The following is a 19646-nucleotide window of genomic DNA, read 5'->3' on the forward strand; positions in this document are numbered from 1 at the left end:
TTCCCAAAGTAAATCAACACCTTACTTCAGGAAGCTGTTGTAGGAAATGACTGTTTATCTCAGCCTGTAGCACTCCGCCCCTTGATATCAAACAGGCTTTAATACATCTTTGTCACTTCAGGCAGTGAAGTGGGATACAGCACTGCTTTTAAAGTCTTTTTGATGGAATTCACATATCTTAAAGCTTTTGCAATTTAAGAGCTGGACTTTTGTTGCTGATTTGAGAAATCAGTGAAGAGCAACTCATATCAGAAGGGATGAAACAAGTAAAACATTTGATGTAAACACCTAGAACATGGTTTCACATTAAGTTGTTTGGAGTAGAAACCAACTGGAATAAGACACAGGAATCCACAACCTATTGAGAGAAAGCAACACCACAAAGGATAGAGTGGACTCATCTGCCTTTACATATATATCAGGTGGAAGCAGAAGAAATGGGTTTTTACCAATAAACACATGTTACCCATTACATGTCTTGTTCTTGTTTTACTTTGTTCACTGTGCTTTGTATCCACTGATTTTAATTGTGTGTCATAGGTTAGCAAGCATAGTCCCGGAAGGGACGTCCTTGCTAAGGGGTGCTTACAGTTTCCTCTGGGAACTGAAAGAACCTATCAGCTGGCCAGTTTGAATATGGACAATTCTTTAAGCCACTTAAAGTTGTGACCACCTCTGTGATCCACACTTAAGAATAGGCAAACTCCCCCTCCAAGCTCTCTCTCGTTTCCGGCGCTGGCACAGGTGGCTGCAGGCCCCGAGCAGGGCCCACTGGGCCCGGCCAGGCCCTGCTTGGGCCAGGCCGGGCCAGGCCACGGCCATCCTGGAGCCGATGGACCTGTTCCAGCCGTGGAACCCCCCCCCACTGCCTTGCCGTGGGCAGCCGGAGCGGCTCGGCTCTCCCCCCTCTCCACTGTGATAAGAAACATTCAACATTCCAGCTGCAAAGCTGCAAGGCGGAGGTGAGATTAACCCTTTTAATGCTGTGAAGAGCTGAAAACCTGAGGGAAGAGAGAGAGGAGATGCTTAAAGCTGAAATTCTGTTGTGAAGCTATGATATATCAGAGTATCCCGTTGTAATTCCATGAAGATATGGGGGGTGGAGCGTTCAACTCGTAAGCAAAAGCACCTGCGCTGAGATAGGCAGATGCTGACGCAGCTGTAATTTCATGAGAAGTTTGGACAGGGAGAGATGAACCAGATGAGGACTTTTGCTCCAAACGGGAAAGGAGAAAACCTCAGTCCCTAGAGATGAACCAGATGAGGACTTTTGCTCCAAACGGGAAAGGAGAAAACCTCAGTCCCTAGAGATGCTCCCAGAGATAGTCCTAACGATGAAGATGATGAAGACCCTTTGCTCCCAGGGAAGGAGAAGGGCCTCTGTTTTTGTTTCTGAATGGCTCAACCTTAAAATTGTACCCCAAAAACTTCAAGAGTGGACCCTCGAAAGCAGTTGTGGGAAAAGCTGCAAGTCGGGGGAAAGGACTCACACGCAGGCAGAGAGACTCCTCTTCCTAAATGGACTGAACAATATTTGGAAGTGGGCGGCTGTCTCGTTGTGATAATGCTTTCATAGCACGAGCAAGAAGAGACTTCTCTTTCTAAATGGGCTGAACAAGGTTATTATGGAAGTGGTAAACAGACTGAACATCTTAAGGGTTGTCTTTGAACATTGTCAGTGGGAGAAGGGAGGAAGGTGGGGGGAGGAGGAGAGTTCTGAAGGTGGTATAATTTTTTTTTTTCCCTCTTTTAGGTCTGTTAATAAACTTCTTTATATTCTTTCAAGTTTGGTACCTGCTTTGCATTTCTCCTAATTCTTATCTCACAGCAGATAAACCGTAATGAGTATTTTGGACCAAACCACTACATTGTGCTAAAATAAAAACCACTGTGGTTTTACCTCTTTAAAACAACAAAACTACTGAAGTAAAAAACATTACATATAATTACATACAGTAAATAAATTCAGTAAAAAAACAACCTAACCCCCAAACAATACAGACAATATAAACAATACAGATTTGGCACTTTAGCCGTGTTTTACTAAGTACCACTTTCCACAGTACCATAAGCAATGCTAAATCCCAAGTAAAAAAAAAAAAAGACACAACCAAAAATAACCAAACAAAAAAACCCAGTAAAACCCAAACTTTACAGTGTTCCTTTCTATCAGGCAAGAAGGGAGGGAAGCACACAACAACAAAGCACACCAATAAAAATATCTACTCTTTATCAAACGTACCTTTCCACAAGGAAATTCATAGAAAAAAACCCTACCACTTATAATTTAACACCAAACTGTCTTCCTGGCAACCAAGATCACAGGTTTATGCTGAATACAATCTTATGTTCAAACACTGAGATAAGAAGCATTATCCCAAAACCCAAGAGAATCCCAGCATTCTGTAACAGGAAGTATCCCCACCGGCTACATCCATGGTCACTGGCATCATTGTGGAGCATTTCAGGTACCTAAACAAACACAAAAGTGTTAAATGCCTTCAAAATAAACAGTTACTTCAAAGCATTAATTCTTAAGCTGTGTTAAACAAAATTCAAATAGGTGTAGTCACTTACCATATCCACAAGAGCCACGTACATGAACAAGCCAGCAGTAAGTGCAAATATCCACATTGAAACGTTGTCTGCATAATGACCAATAAGGATCCCAGTTGCCATTCCAAGATAGGCCAGCATAGCTGACAGAGCATTATAAAGCACAGCTTGCTTGACAGTCATACCAGCTTTGAGAAGTACAGCAAAATCTCCTAAAACAGGAAAAAAAAAACCCCAAAGTTTTCATTCTCGGGTAAGTATTGCAGCGTTTTCTCACTTACAGTTTTCTTACTTACAAAATGACTATGCTATTTTTATGTTGGCTTTTGCCTTATTTTTTTTCCTTCATAAAATCAGAAATCACTGAGGGACCAAAAATTAAAGGGTGCAAATGAACAACAACACAGCAGCAAATACTCTAAATTTATAACCTTAAAGTCATAGCAATTTTGAAAAAAGCAGCTTTTTGCTGAATTACAGAACATCCTGATTTGGACATGACCCACAAGGATCATCAGGTCCAACTCCTGGCCCTGCACAGGATACCCCAAGAGTCACACCACATGCCTGAGAACATTGTCCAAACACTCCTCAAACTCTCAGGCTTGGTGCTGTGACCACTGCCCTGGGGAGCCTGTTCCAGTAGCCAAACACCCGCTGGGTGAAGAACCTTTTCCTGATATCCAACCTAAACCTCCCCAACACAGCTTCAGGCCATTTCCTTGGGTCCTGTCACAAGTCACAGGACAGAAGAGATCAGTGCCGGCCTCTCCTCTTCCTCTCAGGAGAAGTTGCAGACTGCAATGAGGTCTGTCCTCAGTCTCCTCTCCTCCAGGCTGAACAGACCAAATGACCTCAGCCACTCCTCACACAGCTTCCCCTCAAGGCCCTTCACCATCTTTGTACCCCTCCTTTGGATGGTCTCTAAGGGCTTCAGATCCTCAAGCAGTTTGCATTTAAACCACCTCTGTAAAATGCTGCAGTACCTGATCTGCATGAGTGTTTCTAAAATAAAATATTCCCACTCAATTGCATACTCAATTTATTATCCTGTAACTACTCTTTGTACTTTTAATTTGTTTTATAAATTTAAAATAATTTCTTTATTAATTTCTGTAAATGATCCTTAATGTCTTATTTTTACTCAAAGGAATAATAGACCACCAGCCAGAAACAGATTTTCTGCAATTCAGAACATATTTTTGTCTAAACAAGAGTAATATAAGCTTATTATTTGAAAATAAAACAGATTCTTTATAAGTTATCTCCAGTTAAGGTAAACAAAAGTGATTTTCAAAGCTGAGTTGAGTAATTTGTTACAACAGCTTTTCCTACAAGCTATTGCAATTAAGATGAACTGGTATATTACGAGCATTGTTTAGCATTAACAATGATACAATTTTAATCCCAGCTAACCTCAACTAGTCCCAATTGTTTCAATATTCCTATGCCACTTCATGTCCTCTGTTAAAGAGGGTATTTCCTATCAAGTTTTCTATTTTGATTAAAGAAGTATGATTTAAATTTTAAAATATTTTTCTTATTTCACAAACCAACAAAACAGTTGCATCTAAAATTACCAGATTCATAACATTAATTTACTTTGTATATCTGAACTAACAACACTTAGTACGTGTAACTAATACAAGTTCCACGACTAATACGAACAAGACTCAATTCCTCCCAACCCATAAAATCAGGTATGTTTTCTCCACCCTAATGTATTTCTGTATAACATTACTGTACAAGTATATCAAACTGTTTATATAGAGACGGTTCAATGTTTACATATACTGGTTTAGAAGCTCCATTAAATGAAACTGAGCGGTCTACCCTCTGGGGAACTAAACCTTAAAAAAGGTGAAAGCAAACTGTTCTTTCTTCTTTCTATACACCAAGTATGACTGTGACCATGACAGCTAAGAAATAAACACCAGTTGCACATCCGAAATGATTTGACAACTGGAAAGATCAGCTTCGTCTCGAGTTCAGCTAAGCAGATCCACCCTGCTCTCACCAGCTGCCCTTCAGAAGGGCCAAATACTGAGCTCAGATTGTAAGACACGACAATAATGTCTCATGGGACCGCACACGAATTTAAATCACTTGAGCTTGAAAGACAAACTGTTTTCAGAAAGATTTCTAAGTAGTTTCAAGTTTAATTTAGAGCTACAGCAAGTCTTTGCAAGACTTAATGAAAAAGCAGCAAATGTTATGCAGAACATACTTTGACTAATCGTGACCTTGCTTTTAGCAGCACAAGCACGAGAATAAAATTAAGGGGAGCTGTGAGAAAAATAAATTCTGTCATGTGTTCTTCTGTAATTCACAACTTATGTTATATATAAGGAGAATAACAACTACAACTAAAGGGGACAGAAAAAGCTGCAAGTAACTGCAAGAGACAGTTTTAAACAAAGTAGCTGAAATATTTCAAGTTTTAAAAGATTACTTCAATTAAGAAATGGTTAAACAGTCTTTAAGCAAATCAGAAGTATCCTTGAATAGACAACCTGTCAAAGATGAAGTTTTTTGATCAAATTTTGTTCTCCCACATGCACCTGTAAGTACATACACATGCAGCATATGGAAATGCTGGGTTCTTACCTAGCTCATGAGGTAATTCATGGCAAAATACAGCCACAGAAGTGCTTAAACCACTAGATAACCCTTCAGTAAAGGCTGCTCCTATGAAGAGACAGGGGAAAAAAGCAAACAAAATGTTACTGCATATTCAGACATCAAGTGCAGAAGCATTGTTGCACATGCTTGTGTCATATTAGGACATATATTTCACTAAAATTATTTTTGTGGAAGCATTTCAACTTTAACTGAACAGTTGTTTGTGATTCTGAAGAAGAATTTTGAAACTTAAGAATCCTACTATTAAAGAAACCACATTTCACTGTGTTACTTCTGAACGAAGCCAAATACATTCCAACAACACAACCCTTCCCAAAAATGTAATAAATGGAAATACTGTCAGAAAATAATTTTTTTTTTTAATATACAAAGGGAAGAAAGCAGCTCAACTGCACCTGACAAGTCAGACACTTTAAGAAAGGAAAGTCAAGCCAACAATAAGAGAGGCTATGAAATCAACAGTGACAGACCAACTTTTGGCAGCTTGCCTTTAAGTAACTACCACACTTTCAGTGGAGAAAAAAAAACCCCAAACCCACAAAAACCTCTTAAACTAGTCCAACAATCCTCATTTTTCATGTCTTCTCTGCTCCTCTTGTTGCCTGCCATTTTTCTTGTTTGGCAGCAGCTCAGGAGAACACAGCACACTGCAGGGCTGCAGAGCTGAACCACAGCTCACACACAGCATGTCAGGTCCCCAGCTGCATAGAGAGCCTCTCCAAGGGTGCAGAGCCTCATCCAGCTTCCTCTTCAGCTGCTACCAGGAGCCTGCCAGCAAACAAGGTGCTGCCAACAAGCAAAGAGGCACGAGGCCATGTCACAGTGGCTGGCACACATGGGACCCAGAAGAACTGTTCCCAGAGGAAGCACTACAAGGGCAATGACTCCACTGGAGACAATCCCTTCTTGTCACTGGGGAAACTACAGGCTGACCTAACTCTTGAGGGAGACACTGCTACCCAGGTCTTAATGTGCAAGAAATGACTGATGCTCCTCCCTGAAGTGATGACAACAGCAGCAACATTATGTCTGGGATGTGTGCTGTGGCATCCGAGGAAGAGGATGCAGGAAGTGGTGAGCAGTCATCTTTGGATGAGTGATAAACAGCATGAGAGGGTCTCCAGGAGAGGCTGTACAGAGGCAAGAGCCCAAGCCTCTCAGATCAAAGAGGAAGGCAGGACCAAAGCAGGAACCATGAACTCTCAGATGGGTAACATCTGAAAAAAGTGAAGCGTGGCAACAGGAAGAACCTTCTGTGCCCACTTGCAGCTACTGATCTGAAGAACATGGTCATGACCCTGGCAGCAGTGAGAGGATAAATGAGTCCTGCCTTGCCCAGCAGTTCAGTACATCACATTAGGGCCAGCAGTACAAAAAGAAAGATTTTTTTTTTTATGGATAGGAGATGCCCTCCTGTGCAGGACAGAGACAGACCTGCTGACCTATTGCCCAAGGAAGTTCACTGGTTGCCCAGAGACTGCCTGAATGATGCTGTGGAGAAACCACCAAAGCTTCTCTGGTGTATCACAGATAGATACCAACTGCCTACAAAGAGACAATACAATTGACTTTGGGGATTTTTCTGCCTACCTACATAAAGGGGTTCCTTGACCACAGCGAGCTCCAGTACAAATGTACAAACTGCAGTTCCATGTGTCTATTTAGTCTCTTGGCCAAGATCAAAATAACACTAGGAATAAGGTCATGAATCATCCAACCAAGAAAAGGTGGTGGATAAGCCTACCTATGAACACAGGACATAACCATTCACACAAGAGTTTTCAGCTGTGGAGGTTACAATACTGGGCACACAAACCAGGATGTTCCTTAATTGTATTGGTAATGGTTTCCTACTATAAATGACAAAAAAGCCAACCAGGATTAGCATTGTAACTGACCTGCTGCTCAAAAACAAGGAAAAACTGATGGCAATACAGCAAAAAATGCCATCTTGTGAGCATGAGGTAACTGAGTTCAGGACACAAGAGGAGGCTGGAAGAGGAAGAAACAAAATTAGGACTCTAGGCTTTAACAAAGCAGACTTTGACTTTTTTGAGGAATTGCAGTGTAGAATGCCCAGGGAATCAGTCAAAAGGGATAATGTGCCCAAAAGGGGTGGCCAGTTTGTAAAGCACAGAGATGCACGAACAAACAAGCCTATTTGTGTGGGAACACTCACAGAAGACGTGCCCAGCTAAGCAATGTGTCCTAATAAATTCAGATTCAAAAAGGAAGCACACAAGAAATAGGAACAAAAACTGGCAACAAGGAAGTCAAAAGCAGTGGAACAAAAGGGAGGAAGATCAAAGCCCAGTTAGATCTAGAACAAGACACAAAGGATAACAAGAAACAGTTCTACAAGAATGTTAGCTGAGAAACAGAGTTCATGAAAAATTTGGGTCTGCTGATAGATGAGGAAGGGAAATAAGCAGTAGACATAACAAGAGGCAAAGCACCAGCACAGCCTTCATCTCAGTCTTTGTCAACAAAGCCAGATCCCAGCTCCACTCCAGAAAGAAAGAGACAGCAAACCACAGAAGCAACAGTTCAGAGAAATGCAGAAAAAACTGGAAATGCTCAGGTGCATCCCAGGTTGGGACTCACCTAAGGGTACTGACAGAGTTACTAGTGTGACTAAAAAGCTGCTGTCTGTCATGTGTGGAAAACCATGGCTAGAGAAGGCCACAGTGGAACTCTGGGAAAAGGATAACATTATTCCCATCTTTGAGAAAGGCAAAGAACAGGACTCAGGAATGGTCGTTGTCATCTCAGTTCCTGAAAAGATCACGTTGAGTACCCTCTAAAAATCCCTCTGCAAAAGCTGAATCCAGCTTGAGGAGATGATTGACCATAGAGATGGTGAATGTAACAGAACTACAGTAGGATTAACTTTAGCAGGATTTCTGACACTATCTCCTACATCAGTCTCATCTGGGCAAAGAGGAAATACAGGCTTGCACAGTGATGGACTGCTGGGCTAACAGGGCCTGGTGGCTGGTGAGTAAAAAGCAAAGTTCACCAGGACAAAGACTGCAACCCATTTTCTTCAGTATCTTCACTAATGATCTGGATAAAACAGATGGCGCCAACAGCAAATTTGGGGGAAAGTGGGGAGAAAGTAAGGGCTGAGGTGACACACAGAGCACTAGAGCTTTAGACAAGACCATGGCAAACTTAATTCTTATGAAGTTCAGAGAGGAAAAGTAAGAAGTAATCAAAATACAAGCTTAAATAGCAAGAATATCTCTTTTTATTTTGTCACTGCTAAAAAGAAATCCTGAAATGTTAAAAAACTGAAGATGAAATTAATATATCTGGCATTATCCCCTCTCAAGACACTGATTTAATAGCATCACTGGTATCTTAAAATAAACTTTTAAGACATGACTTCTCTCAAAAGCTAAAGAAAAAAATACATATGCAAGACCAGTGTAAAAATAGTGTTCTGCATTTTACTTATTTAGTTGTAATTACACATAAAAGTTCAAATCACAGATGATCCTTTTGCACAAGTGAGTCAGATGCAACTGTTCCACGTCTTAATAAAAAAAATAAGCACTTTTAAATCTTGTTCCTACATAATTAGCACAACAGATTTGAGGGAAAAAGTAACTGATGAAACTTATGAATAACGAATCACATGGAGTAAATGAACTTAAATGAAGGGTTATGCTGGCTAAAGCTATCTTTACAGAAGCTTCACATCTTTAAAATACAGATGAACTACTACACAAGTAGCACTGGCATTTTCACACCACCATCAAATTGATGTTTTCCCATAATATTTTTAAGCACATACAGAACTGAAAGAAACCCATATTTCCATTAGCCTGAACAAGCTACACAGCAGGACTTCTGAAAGCTATTGCTCGCACTTGTTCAATAAGCCTTTATTAACCTTTCTCATACTTTTCCCTTCATAACTATAAAGTCATAGCTCCTTCCCAAATCTCCCTAATGCCAAGAGGTAATTGATTCTGTGTGCCATTTGTATGCAAATCTTCCTTCTACCACATTTTCACTACTGATCTGCTCAAAAATTTACATTTCATGCTTCAACTTTCATCAAAAATGAGATTAAATCAGGAAGTCTCTTTTCACATTATACTTTGAATTGACTGAATCTTAACAACTGCAAATATTGCTGTGAGAAAATAGTTATTATTGTGTTTCCTCTTCAAACACCAATGAACTTTTTCCTACAATAAAATTTACAGAGACTGATAGCGCTGAACTGCCTCCAGTATGCTAAACAACCTGGAAATAAATCTAGTACCTGTAAAGATTAGTCTTAAATACAATAGTCAAGATCAGGAAAGATTAGCATAGGTACTGAAGGTTATTGATTTGTCTTCACTTTCTGTAACTTATTTTGACCTTTTAAATTCCAAATATCTGTAGTCTAATTCTCCTCCTAGGAAAAACATGAGAGAGTTGCCAAACCTGACCTCCCAGACAGAAGTCCGAAACAAAATAACCAATCTACTATTTTTGTGATAAAGAAGTATTTTCACTGAAGCATTATCAAAAAAGACTGAGCAACTACACACATTAAGGAAAAAACAGGGGCATGAACTAATCAAGAACAAAAAGATACATGTTTTGTTTATGAGTAAAATAACTGTTTATACCTGTTCAAATTTTTAAAAAATGGACTATTATGCTCAACTTTAGGAACAAGATTTTGAGTATAGTATGACCACTGTAACAGAAAATAAAATTTGCAGGCTAAAACAGATTGAAGCCAGGGCCCCATCTCCCTATCCACCAGTGCTCTGGAGGAACGCTGATGTGTAACCAGGGCCCAGTACAGGCAGGCAGGCAGATATGCCAAGTATAGAACCTGATATGCCAAGTATAGAACATGACCTTGCTGCATAACAAGAGAAGATGAAAGAGAAAAAGAAGTAAAGAAGCCAATGATACCTGACTGAAGTGAAAAAACACAGTTACTTTGTATGTGATGAAAAATTACAAGCTTTCCATAAAAATAATTAACATTTTAAAAATTGCTGAGCACTTGCAGGCACTGAAATACAAAGCCAATCTCAAATATTTTTTATAACCCTAGCTTTAGTTTTGAGAAATGTTAGCTCTAGCTCTTCAAAAATAGGAAATGAAGCCCAGTTTATAGATGATCTAAAGAAATACAGCTGCAAACATATAATTTCTGTTTCATTTATCACTGACCTCCAGGTTGTTAAGCTGGAGAGTTTTCTTACTCATTAAGGTGATGCTCTGAGGAAAAAGTTTAGGCTTCAAAGATCCTCTGCTAATTAGCTACATCCCTAGCAGAGGTAAGAGGCAGCTAGAAGACTTCACTGCTTTCACATCCAGGAAAGCTGCAGCGTCCAAATTAGCACTTACCAATTGCTAGTCCATCACTAAAATTGTGCAGTCCATCTCCCATGATCACCATCCATGCCAGAGTTGCTATCCCCGCGTCCTTCAGTTCTTCGCGTGAGTAGCGCTGACTGTGGCTGTGGGGATGATGGTTCTGATGATGATGGTGATGCAGAATGTGATGGTAGTCATGGTGATGGTGACTAAGATGATCTGTCTGTCCTAGAGTATCGTGCAAGTGAGAATGGCATTTGTTTCTACAGCCCCTGGACACATATTCATTGTCAACCTCCTCTCGATGAGAATGAGCTATCATCACTTCTTCTTCCTCTTGTACAGTTGGCTGCTGAGAAATGAAGGTTGATGGATCTTGAGAGTCTGTACCTAGATAGCCCTCAGGCCCTGTTACAAAAACCCAGAGTAAAATGTTACACATTTTAAAAATCACCTAGGAAGCAAAGATTCAATAAACAGTTTGAATATGTGAAGTACTAAAGAAGTTTAGAAGTTGAGACTGATAATCCAACTTCTTCCACCAGATTTTTTTGAAGGGTTTCCACAACTTATTCAGATTTCAGAGATACTTCCCAAGAGATCAAAATAAGGAAAACTTCTAGCTTCTGTCCCCTACTGCTGAAGCAGCCCTTATATTATGGCCACAAATGCTTCCCAAAAGGCAAAAAATCTTTTAATCTAAGACCCATTGCAATTTAAACACAACAGCAAAAGGCTCCAAAGTCTCAGTTTCACAGCATGAAGACTGTTAGTTCAATTTCTTCAGAAAAACCAACTATCTGAAAAGCATGTGCCATTTACTTATCTCAGGGCTGAAGAAAAAGGATACAGAAGATTATGTTACAGATAATTTCAAAATACATACAGGCACTTGAGTTTAACACCTGGAAAATAAACACTCAAAAATAAAGTCATCAATACAGACTATGAAATACCCTCATATAAACATTGCTGGCACAGTACAGTTGGTTATTTTAACTAATTTCTGAAACTTGATAAATTCTTCCCCTGCAATTAAATTAATAAATACAATTCTTTTTTTTTTCTACATTACAGACAAGCATTTCATTAGTTATAACATTACTCTGAAAAACTGAGCATCTCTTTTAGCAACAAGATCTAGCAAGTAACTAGTCAATCAGTTTTGGCTTAAAGCATGATCTTGGGGACACATGGTCATTTGCACTCTGAATGTTGAACTTCAAGTATTGTCTAGAATTTTATATTATTACCCTTATAAATAAATAATCAATCAAACTAACAAAATCCAGACTTAGGGTACCCAGAAATCTAAATAATGAGTCATACATATAACATCTATCAGTCTAAAGAGAAGTGTAGAAGTCAGTAGGCAGAGCTGTATTGCAACCTTCATGGAACGACTTCAACTTCTGCTGCTAAATCCAGAATTAAAAGGCTTAAGGTTCCAAAACTGTGCATTCACTACTTCTACTCCACTGATCCTTTTTAAAGGAAAGCAGCAAATAGAGCTAGTGCTCTACATATCAGCACAGACTGGTTCTGTTTTGAAAACAATTCAAATAGGCAGTGATCCAACCTAAAGTAAGAAGCAGATCTATGAGCTGCCATCAGTCAGGTGTTTTTTAAACAGTGCTGCCACAAAATAACAACTGTGTGATATTAATGGGACTCACGATCATCTGTATCCAACTTTTCTTCATTCGCTGAAAACTTCTTACTTTCTCCATCATCTTCATTTTTTTTCTTATTCCAAAAGAAAACACTGCAGTTATGAATATTTTACTTATTTTTCAGGATATACGTGAGCAACATTACATTCACATTTATGCAGCCTGCACAGAAAGAGGACAACACAGAAGCCGTACAAAGAGTGTAGAATACTAAAAACTGAACTAGGTAGAGTAAGATGACAAAGGTTCCTCAGTCTCCATAGGAGGGAAGAAAAAACAAAACAAAACAAAAAAATCACCACAAACAAACCAACCCACACACATAAATGCGCTACATTTTTCACAAGAAAAAAGCAGGTTTTCATCTGAGAAGCGAAACACATCAAATGCTGAGTAACTTATTCTGCTGATTCTTTTCTATCAAAATGTCAATATAATGGTTTTTTATAATGTGCAGAAGGAAAACCAAGCAAAATCTCTACTCCTTGCTAACACAAGTTTGTATCACAACACTTTATGATCAGTGACTCAGTATTTAGGAGGGCATAATTAGTCTAACAGGAAATCCATTCCTTGTGGCTGTGAGGAGACAAAATTCTTGCTTTGCTTGAAACTCTTCATGTTCCTTCCTGTCAAACAAATTTAACTAGAGATAGGGAAGGCTCACTGTTAGTTTAGCTTCCGTATAAACCACACCAACACAACCTCCCATGATCAAAGAGCTTACATGGCATCTGCTCTGTGACTGTTGCCTTAATGACCAATTAAACAAGAAAACTAAACAGAGATTATCAGTCTTTGAGGCAGCCTAGCAATTAGCTGGTTTTAAACTAAGTAATTAGTATTTACTAACTTTCTTCAAGCAAAGCTTAGGATTGGTTGGAACCAGATGACCTTTAAGATACCTTCCAATCACACCACTCTATGATTCTATTGTATCACCAGCTTCTGCTTCATCTTTCTTACTGAGTAAACTTTGCTATCATTCTTTATTCCTGGCTATACTGGTCTTTAAAAAACTGTTACCAGTAAGTGGCAAGTTATCAACACTTATGACCTGCAAAATTCAGTTACTTATCTTACACATAAAACCCAGCATAACAATCTGAGAGCTGCACTGCTCTTTTTGGGGGAGAGAAGGGAAAGCAGCAAGGGGCCTGACAGACTGCATTTCCACATAGAATGCTATTCCATGACATCACTTTCTACTGCGTACTTGGATGCTTATTTATGTAAGCACTTACTGCCAACCCTTATCTGTCTGTACAAGTGCCCTCCTCAACAGCAGTACGATAACTGTACAATGCAAACTTATTGCACCCAGAATTGGAATTAAAATAATAAAACCAGTTCAGATAGTTATAATTGTCTCAAGAGGTCAGAAGGAAGTCAGTAATGAAGTGAGTTCTTAAATCATAAATCACTCTGAAACTAAAGATGCAATTGGACATTTGCTTATTGCACAATTCACTGCGATGTCAAAGCCTGTACTATATTGCCTGGTTATGGAAATAGTTATGAGCCCTTAATAAAATGGCCACACAAAAATGTTATCACATATTTTAGAAGTGTATGTGTCCCCAATATGAACGAAATTCTAACACTAATCCAGTCAGGCATTGCTATTAAATCAAAAGATATATGATATTCATGAAAGGTTTTTTAATAATGTGGTTTCAGAAATGAGCATGCAATACAATAGAGCTTTAAAGTAATAGTCCCCCTACCTTTTTCTTCTTGTCTTTAAATTGCTTTATTAAAGTGATCAAATGCTCCACTAGAAACATGAAGTACAAGCCTCCAAGTGCTGTAAGTCCTTTCCATGTCGAATCCAGGTAAGCGCTCTCCTCTGTACTTTGAGAAACAAGGTGTTTGTACATAGAGCCTTTTTGATCAAGCAGAGGGTTTTCCTGGTGATGGTGATGGTTTCCATGAGACTAAGGGGAGAACCAAAAGGGGAAAGTCATTCTATTCAAAAGAACTGTAACATAAGAAACACAGAAAGTATTCTTCACATCATTTTCCTCATGTCTGGAGTCCAGACTTGACAATTTTCATGGGGCAAAGGCTCTGCTTACAGACTCAAACAATTACAAAGAAATCCATTGATTGGAAATTTGTTGATAGGAAGAAACATTGCAAGGACTGAGAACAGGCCTGGCACTGACACACTTACTGAAGCTGCATGGACACTGCTTAATCCAAGGTGTACAGCTGCCCCCACACAAACTCCTGACACCATCAAGAAAACCACATTTTAAGCAGTGGTCACAGCCAGCACACCAGTTAGTTTCCCATCTAAGAAAACTCGCAGATGTCAAACAACTTCTTTTACAAGGAGGTTGGCTGTAATTTCCTTCTTTAAAGAAAGTCTGACATTTTTCCCCTCCTTGCTGGATACTGGTATGTTCAGAAATAAAGTAACTTTTTGCAGATCTCATTCACACACTTCGATTTACATAACCTCACACAGCAAATGCAAAATTAACTGAAAGGAAAAAGAACCACCTGATGGATTACAGGCAGGACTGGGAAAGCACCACAGAATCTGCAGTCACTTTCATGTATCTTATTTGAAAGCTGGAACAAGTTACTTTTGGGAGGGGAAGAATGCCTGTTTAAGAACTTTAAGAAAGGTAAAAATTTAGCAACCATATTCACATTTCATTGTCCCTATTACATAACAGCCATTCCAAAATCAATCAAGTAGTATTTTCCCCAGGACTTCAGAAATGCTGGATTCTGGTAAAATAAAAAAAATCACAGTGGGTAAGCCATCAACATGAGTGGCTTATAACAAAAAATAGTTGATTATCCATTTCACATTTAAAGTGTACAGTAAGCAATTTCCACTATCTCTGAAGTGCATTAAACTGGGGGGTGGGGGGAGGAAGAAAAAAAAGAGGAAGCACTACAATAAACCTAAGAAAATTTATGCAAAATTCTTGCATGCAAGGAACAATAAAGGGACATGGCAGCACATATGACTAAGAACAGGAAATAGAAAGAGGGATAATGCTGTGAAATTCTTGCACTTTTAAGGACTGTGAAATGAGTAATACAGATGTTCCAAATGGAAAACCCTGCCACCAAACAACCTGCGTAACAGCATTGAGAAACGATTCACCAAATGGGTATTAACTAATAGGGATTGAATTTGTCACTAATACATACAGCTGCCAAGTTCTCTGCTCTGAGATAATGAATGAAACAGTAACTAATACTTACATGTGGAAGGAGGTGCAAGAATGCATCTCCACTCAAGGTCCCCACAGCCAATGCCACAAGAAAACTCAGAAGAAATTTGAAAAATACTCGATTCATCAGTGGTACCAAAATAACACCCAGTAAGGAAAGAAAGCTGATGATGGAGATGGATATAAAGCCACCAATCCAAGCTGGTAAAAAAAAAAAAAAAATAGTAACAACAGAAAGTAACAGCAGTACATGATTTTGTTTGTTTAACATTTCTGTTATCAAGCACACCTGACCACTCAATTAATCAGATGTTAACAAAAGGTATGCCACACAGATTTCTCTCTTAGTCTTGGTGAAGTGCCAAAAGAAAATGACACTTCTTACAACTATGAAATAGGTTTCTACGATTTATAACCAACATAAACATTTTTCCATTGAGCTTCGATGTTACAAAAAAAATCTCAGCCTACCTATTTCCAGAGAGTAACTTTTTGGAGGAGTTTCAGCTTTTTCTCTAGTAGCATGGACTATGCAGTATTTGCCATCAATCTGATTAATAAGAGCTGGACAGAGATAACTAAATTCTGTAGCAGTCAACAATACTTGAGTGCCTATTCCATGTGACTGCATCAGTTTGGACGCATTGGAGCACTGTGGAAAGAGATATGTTAAAGATTAACCAGAACCAAAACACCACGATACATCTTAAAAGGACTGCAACATCCCATCTTAATTGAAATGCAGTGGCACCACATGAAAACAGCTATATCAACACAACTCAAAAACTGGTAACAAATCCATTTAGGAAAAAATGTACTTCCACCCAAATCCTGTCCCAGAAAGCTGGTTTGGGAGTCCAGGTAGACGATACGTAATTATTAACTGATTCTCAGCACAAATGGGTCAGACGTTTTGCTGTATAAATAGAAAAAGCCTAACACTCTTCAGTCAGTTTTAAAGGCCACCTAAGGAAGCATTAACAAGGTCAAATACCTTTTTGTAGCAGTGACTACTGCGGAAAAGTCTTGTACAGAGCATGTTGTACAAACACGTCTGCCAGTAAATAGCTCCCCACTGTGCAACCTACACTTAGTCTCAGTGGGTTTAAAGAGCAGCAGTACTTCTGCTCTGACAGTACAGAACATAGCACCAACTTGTGAATTCAGCACCCACCATCACATGCCATCCCCACCCACTCACAATTACCTGGCACGGCTGCAAACATTAAGACCCCGCACGCTCTTTTAAAGCCTTTAATGGAAAAGGATCTGACTGTTTAAGCACAATGTCTACAACACAACTATACTCTTTATCAGTGCTAATTTTTACTGTTTTAAAGTAACACGTGACATTTTGCCACAATCTTTTGTAGAGTTGTTTTCTACATACAATCGTAAGATGGGGAGAGGAAGGTGTAAGAGGAGGACGGTTCTACACTATCACAGTGTGAGACAGCTTGGATAAGAATCACAGTACCTTAACTAGATTCCTTACTTTCATCCGTTAACAGGAAAACAAGAGATTCCTGATTTAAGGCAAGTTTAAAATTGTAAATGTTTTTCAGTTTTAGTAACAGTTAAGTATTTAGTAACATTTAAATATATAAATCATAAATGTCTTAAACCAAGTGTACATTTATACTTAATTTTCCTCTGAGCTTGGGAACATAACACCATACTCCCTCAAAATATTAAGTTCCAAGGAAAACTGTTTCCATGTGTTTGGCTATGGGTATTGTTACACCACAAAACTTGCACCCAGGCAAATAATAAGCACCTGAAAAATAAGCCATGACAACATTCCTGGTGGATCTGGATTCCTGAGAATACAACAGAATCGGCCTCACCTCTTGAGCATTTTGTTTTTTCAGTTTAGAATAGAGGTAACTCCCTCTTTCCAATTCCTTGGGAGAAGTACGAGATTCGTTTGCCCTGCTGGCACCAAGCCAGGTGGCATTGCGGCCCCCTGTGACATTAACAGCACCAGGGCCAGCCGGAGCCACACGAACAACCGTCTTGACTTCTCCAGGCTGCACGTTCTGGAACTCGGCGTGGCCGCCCGTGGAAGCGGTGATGATGGACGCCGTGATCTCATGAACCGCGTTCTTACTGCGCACAAAGTTCTGCTGGCGTTCCACGCTCTCGGCTTTGTGAGGCTCCTTCGCGTGGCTGTTCCTGTGGTCTTTGCTGGCATCAGATTCATGGTTTGGACAAGCAGTCTTCTCAGGGCTTTTACTCAACGAGATGTGATTATGATGAGAGTGATGATCATGGTCATGGTCGTGATGGTCATGACTGTGGTCATGATCGTGATCGTGGCTTATTTTAATCCTTTTCATTCTATCTATTCCGATGTTCTGGAGCAGTTTTCTAAACCCATCAATCGACAGAGAATTGTTTTCTCCATAACGATTAAAAAGTTCTTGAAGGTGCAACTTCTGTATTAGCCCTGCCAAGTCAGTATTAACACCCACTGTCTTTTCTGGAAAAGCTCGCTCTGAGGTATGCACAACAGTAGCTGTCTCCACTCCATGGTGATAACTTTTACACAGCAGTATGGAAAACGATACAAAGAAAATAACTGATACTGTACTCTCCATTGCAGTTCCTTTTCAGTAGTGAAAATAATCTGGAAAAAGAGGAAAATTTAAACAGTTTGCATAAAACTGATCACATCGTCCTCTGTAACATACATTCATAATTTGCTTAAACAAAAAGAATACAACAACCAACAAAACCAAGACCTGCTCAAAGTATCAATGCAGCAACAGACATTTAAATTTCTTTCGCATTCAGCACTTCTCCCAGATGTGTTGCCTCAGGCAACAGAGGAAGCTGAATACCACAGTGAGGTCACTGGCCATGAACACCTCCCCAGGTGCCAGCTTGCCTTTGTTTAGCTCTGCCTGAGTCACTACCAATACAGGCTAAACAAGGAGAGCCCTCAAGGGTGCACCAACGAAGTTCTAGGTTAGAGTTTTCTAGTGCTTAAAAGAAGTCCTATAATTTCTCTCTTAGCAATGAATAAGTAGCATAAATTACATGTTTCTGCTTAAAAATCGAAATTCCCAGCCTTTCATTACTGGATTTCCCAGAGGTTTTGGCAAACCAGCTGGGCGAGTGTTTCCAGCACTCCACAAAAATTTGGGTTTTTATCCTGTCACGTTCTGTCTTTGTTTTAACGTTAGTGTCGCACGGCTCCTGTCACCAGGCAGACACACCATAGCTGTGGACCAGATGCTCACAAGTGTGAACGTTTGTGTGTTTCATTCCATAAATACTCCAGGAGGGCTGCAAATTAACTCCTATGGAGACTGTGCGCAGGGCTATGCTGCCTCAGCCCTTTTCCAGGTAGGCACGGAGAACCTCCGTTTCCAAAAATACTACAGTCAGCCTGAAAAACCCCACACCGCTGCTGGAAAGAGACAGCTGCAAGGGGACCTCGTCAGCATCCGTAAGTATCTGAAGGAGAAGTGCCAAGAGGATGGATCCAGGCTCTTCTCGGCGGTGCCCAGCAACGGGACAACAGGCAACGGGCAGAAACTGATGCACAGGGAGTGTCCCCAGAATGTGAGGAAGAACTTTTACTGTGCGGGTAACCGAACTCTGGAAGAGACTGTCCAGAGAGGGTGTGGAGTCTCCCTCACTGGACATATTCAAGAACCATCTGGACGCAGTCCTGTGCCACGTGCTCTGGGATGATCCTGCTGGAGCAGGGCGGCTGGACCAGACGCTGCACCGTGGTCCCTCCCAACCTGTCCCACTCCGTGGCTGGGACCCGCGGGAGCCGCTCAGCGCCCGCGGCCCCCACTGCGACCCCGCACCGGCGGAGGCGGCCCCGGCCACCCGCGGCTGCGGCGGGGCCCAGGCCCGGCACACACCGCGCCACGAGAGGCCGCCGGGGAAGGGGATGGGGGATGAGGAGAAAAAGAAGCTCGAGGTTACCTCTCCCGCCGCCGGGACGGGCTGAGCCACACCACCGCCGCCGCCCGCCCGCGCCGGCCGCGCCGCGCCCCTTCGCTTCCCTTTCCTTTTCCGGGAACGGCGGCCGCCGCGCCAGCGCCGCCTGCTCCAGCGGGAGGCGGGGCGGCCTCACGTGGGGCCGGGCAAGCGCGGCCTCGACGGCGCCCGGGGACACCCCCGGCGCCTGCCAGGAGAGGCCCACCAGGACTCTCTGCGGCCCGGGGCGGGGCAAAGCCAGCGGCGAGGAGGAGGGGCCGCGGGAGAAAGGCTGGGTCCC

The 19646-nt window shown here is 40.9% G+C and overlaps 1 protein-coding gene across 1 annotated transcript; it reads right to left on the reverse strand.

Moving 5' to 3' along the window:
- Positions 1-2020: 2020 nt before the first annotated feature.
- SLC39A6 (solute carrier family 39 member 6) lies at positions 2021-19446 on the reverse strand. Its single transcript, XM_048289473.1, has 10 exons — positions 19352-19446; positions 17254-18035; positions 15878-16058; positions 15438-15607; positions 13937-14146; positions 12213-12282; positions 10567-10944; positions 5164-5244; positions 2578-2768; positions 2021-2472 (listed from the first exon to the last, which is right to left on the reverse strand). The coding sequence occupies exons 2-10, from the start codon at positions 18004-18006 to the stop codon at positions 2320-2322; spliced, it is 2187 nt and encodes a 728-aa protein (XP_048145430.1). The 5' UTR covers positions 18007-18035; positions 19352-19446; the 3' UTR covers positions 2021-2319.
- Between the last annotated feature and the right edge of the window lie 200 nt (positions 19447-19646).

The sequence above is a fragment of the Corvus hawaiiensis genome, chromosome 30 (assembly GCF_020740725.1).
Source record: "Corvus hawaiiensis isolate bCorHaw1 chromosome 30, bCorHaw1.pri.cur, whole genome shotgun sequence".
Taxonomy (NCBI): Eukaryota; Metazoa; Chordata; class Aves; order Passeriformes; family Corvidae; genus Corvus; species Corvus hawaiiensis.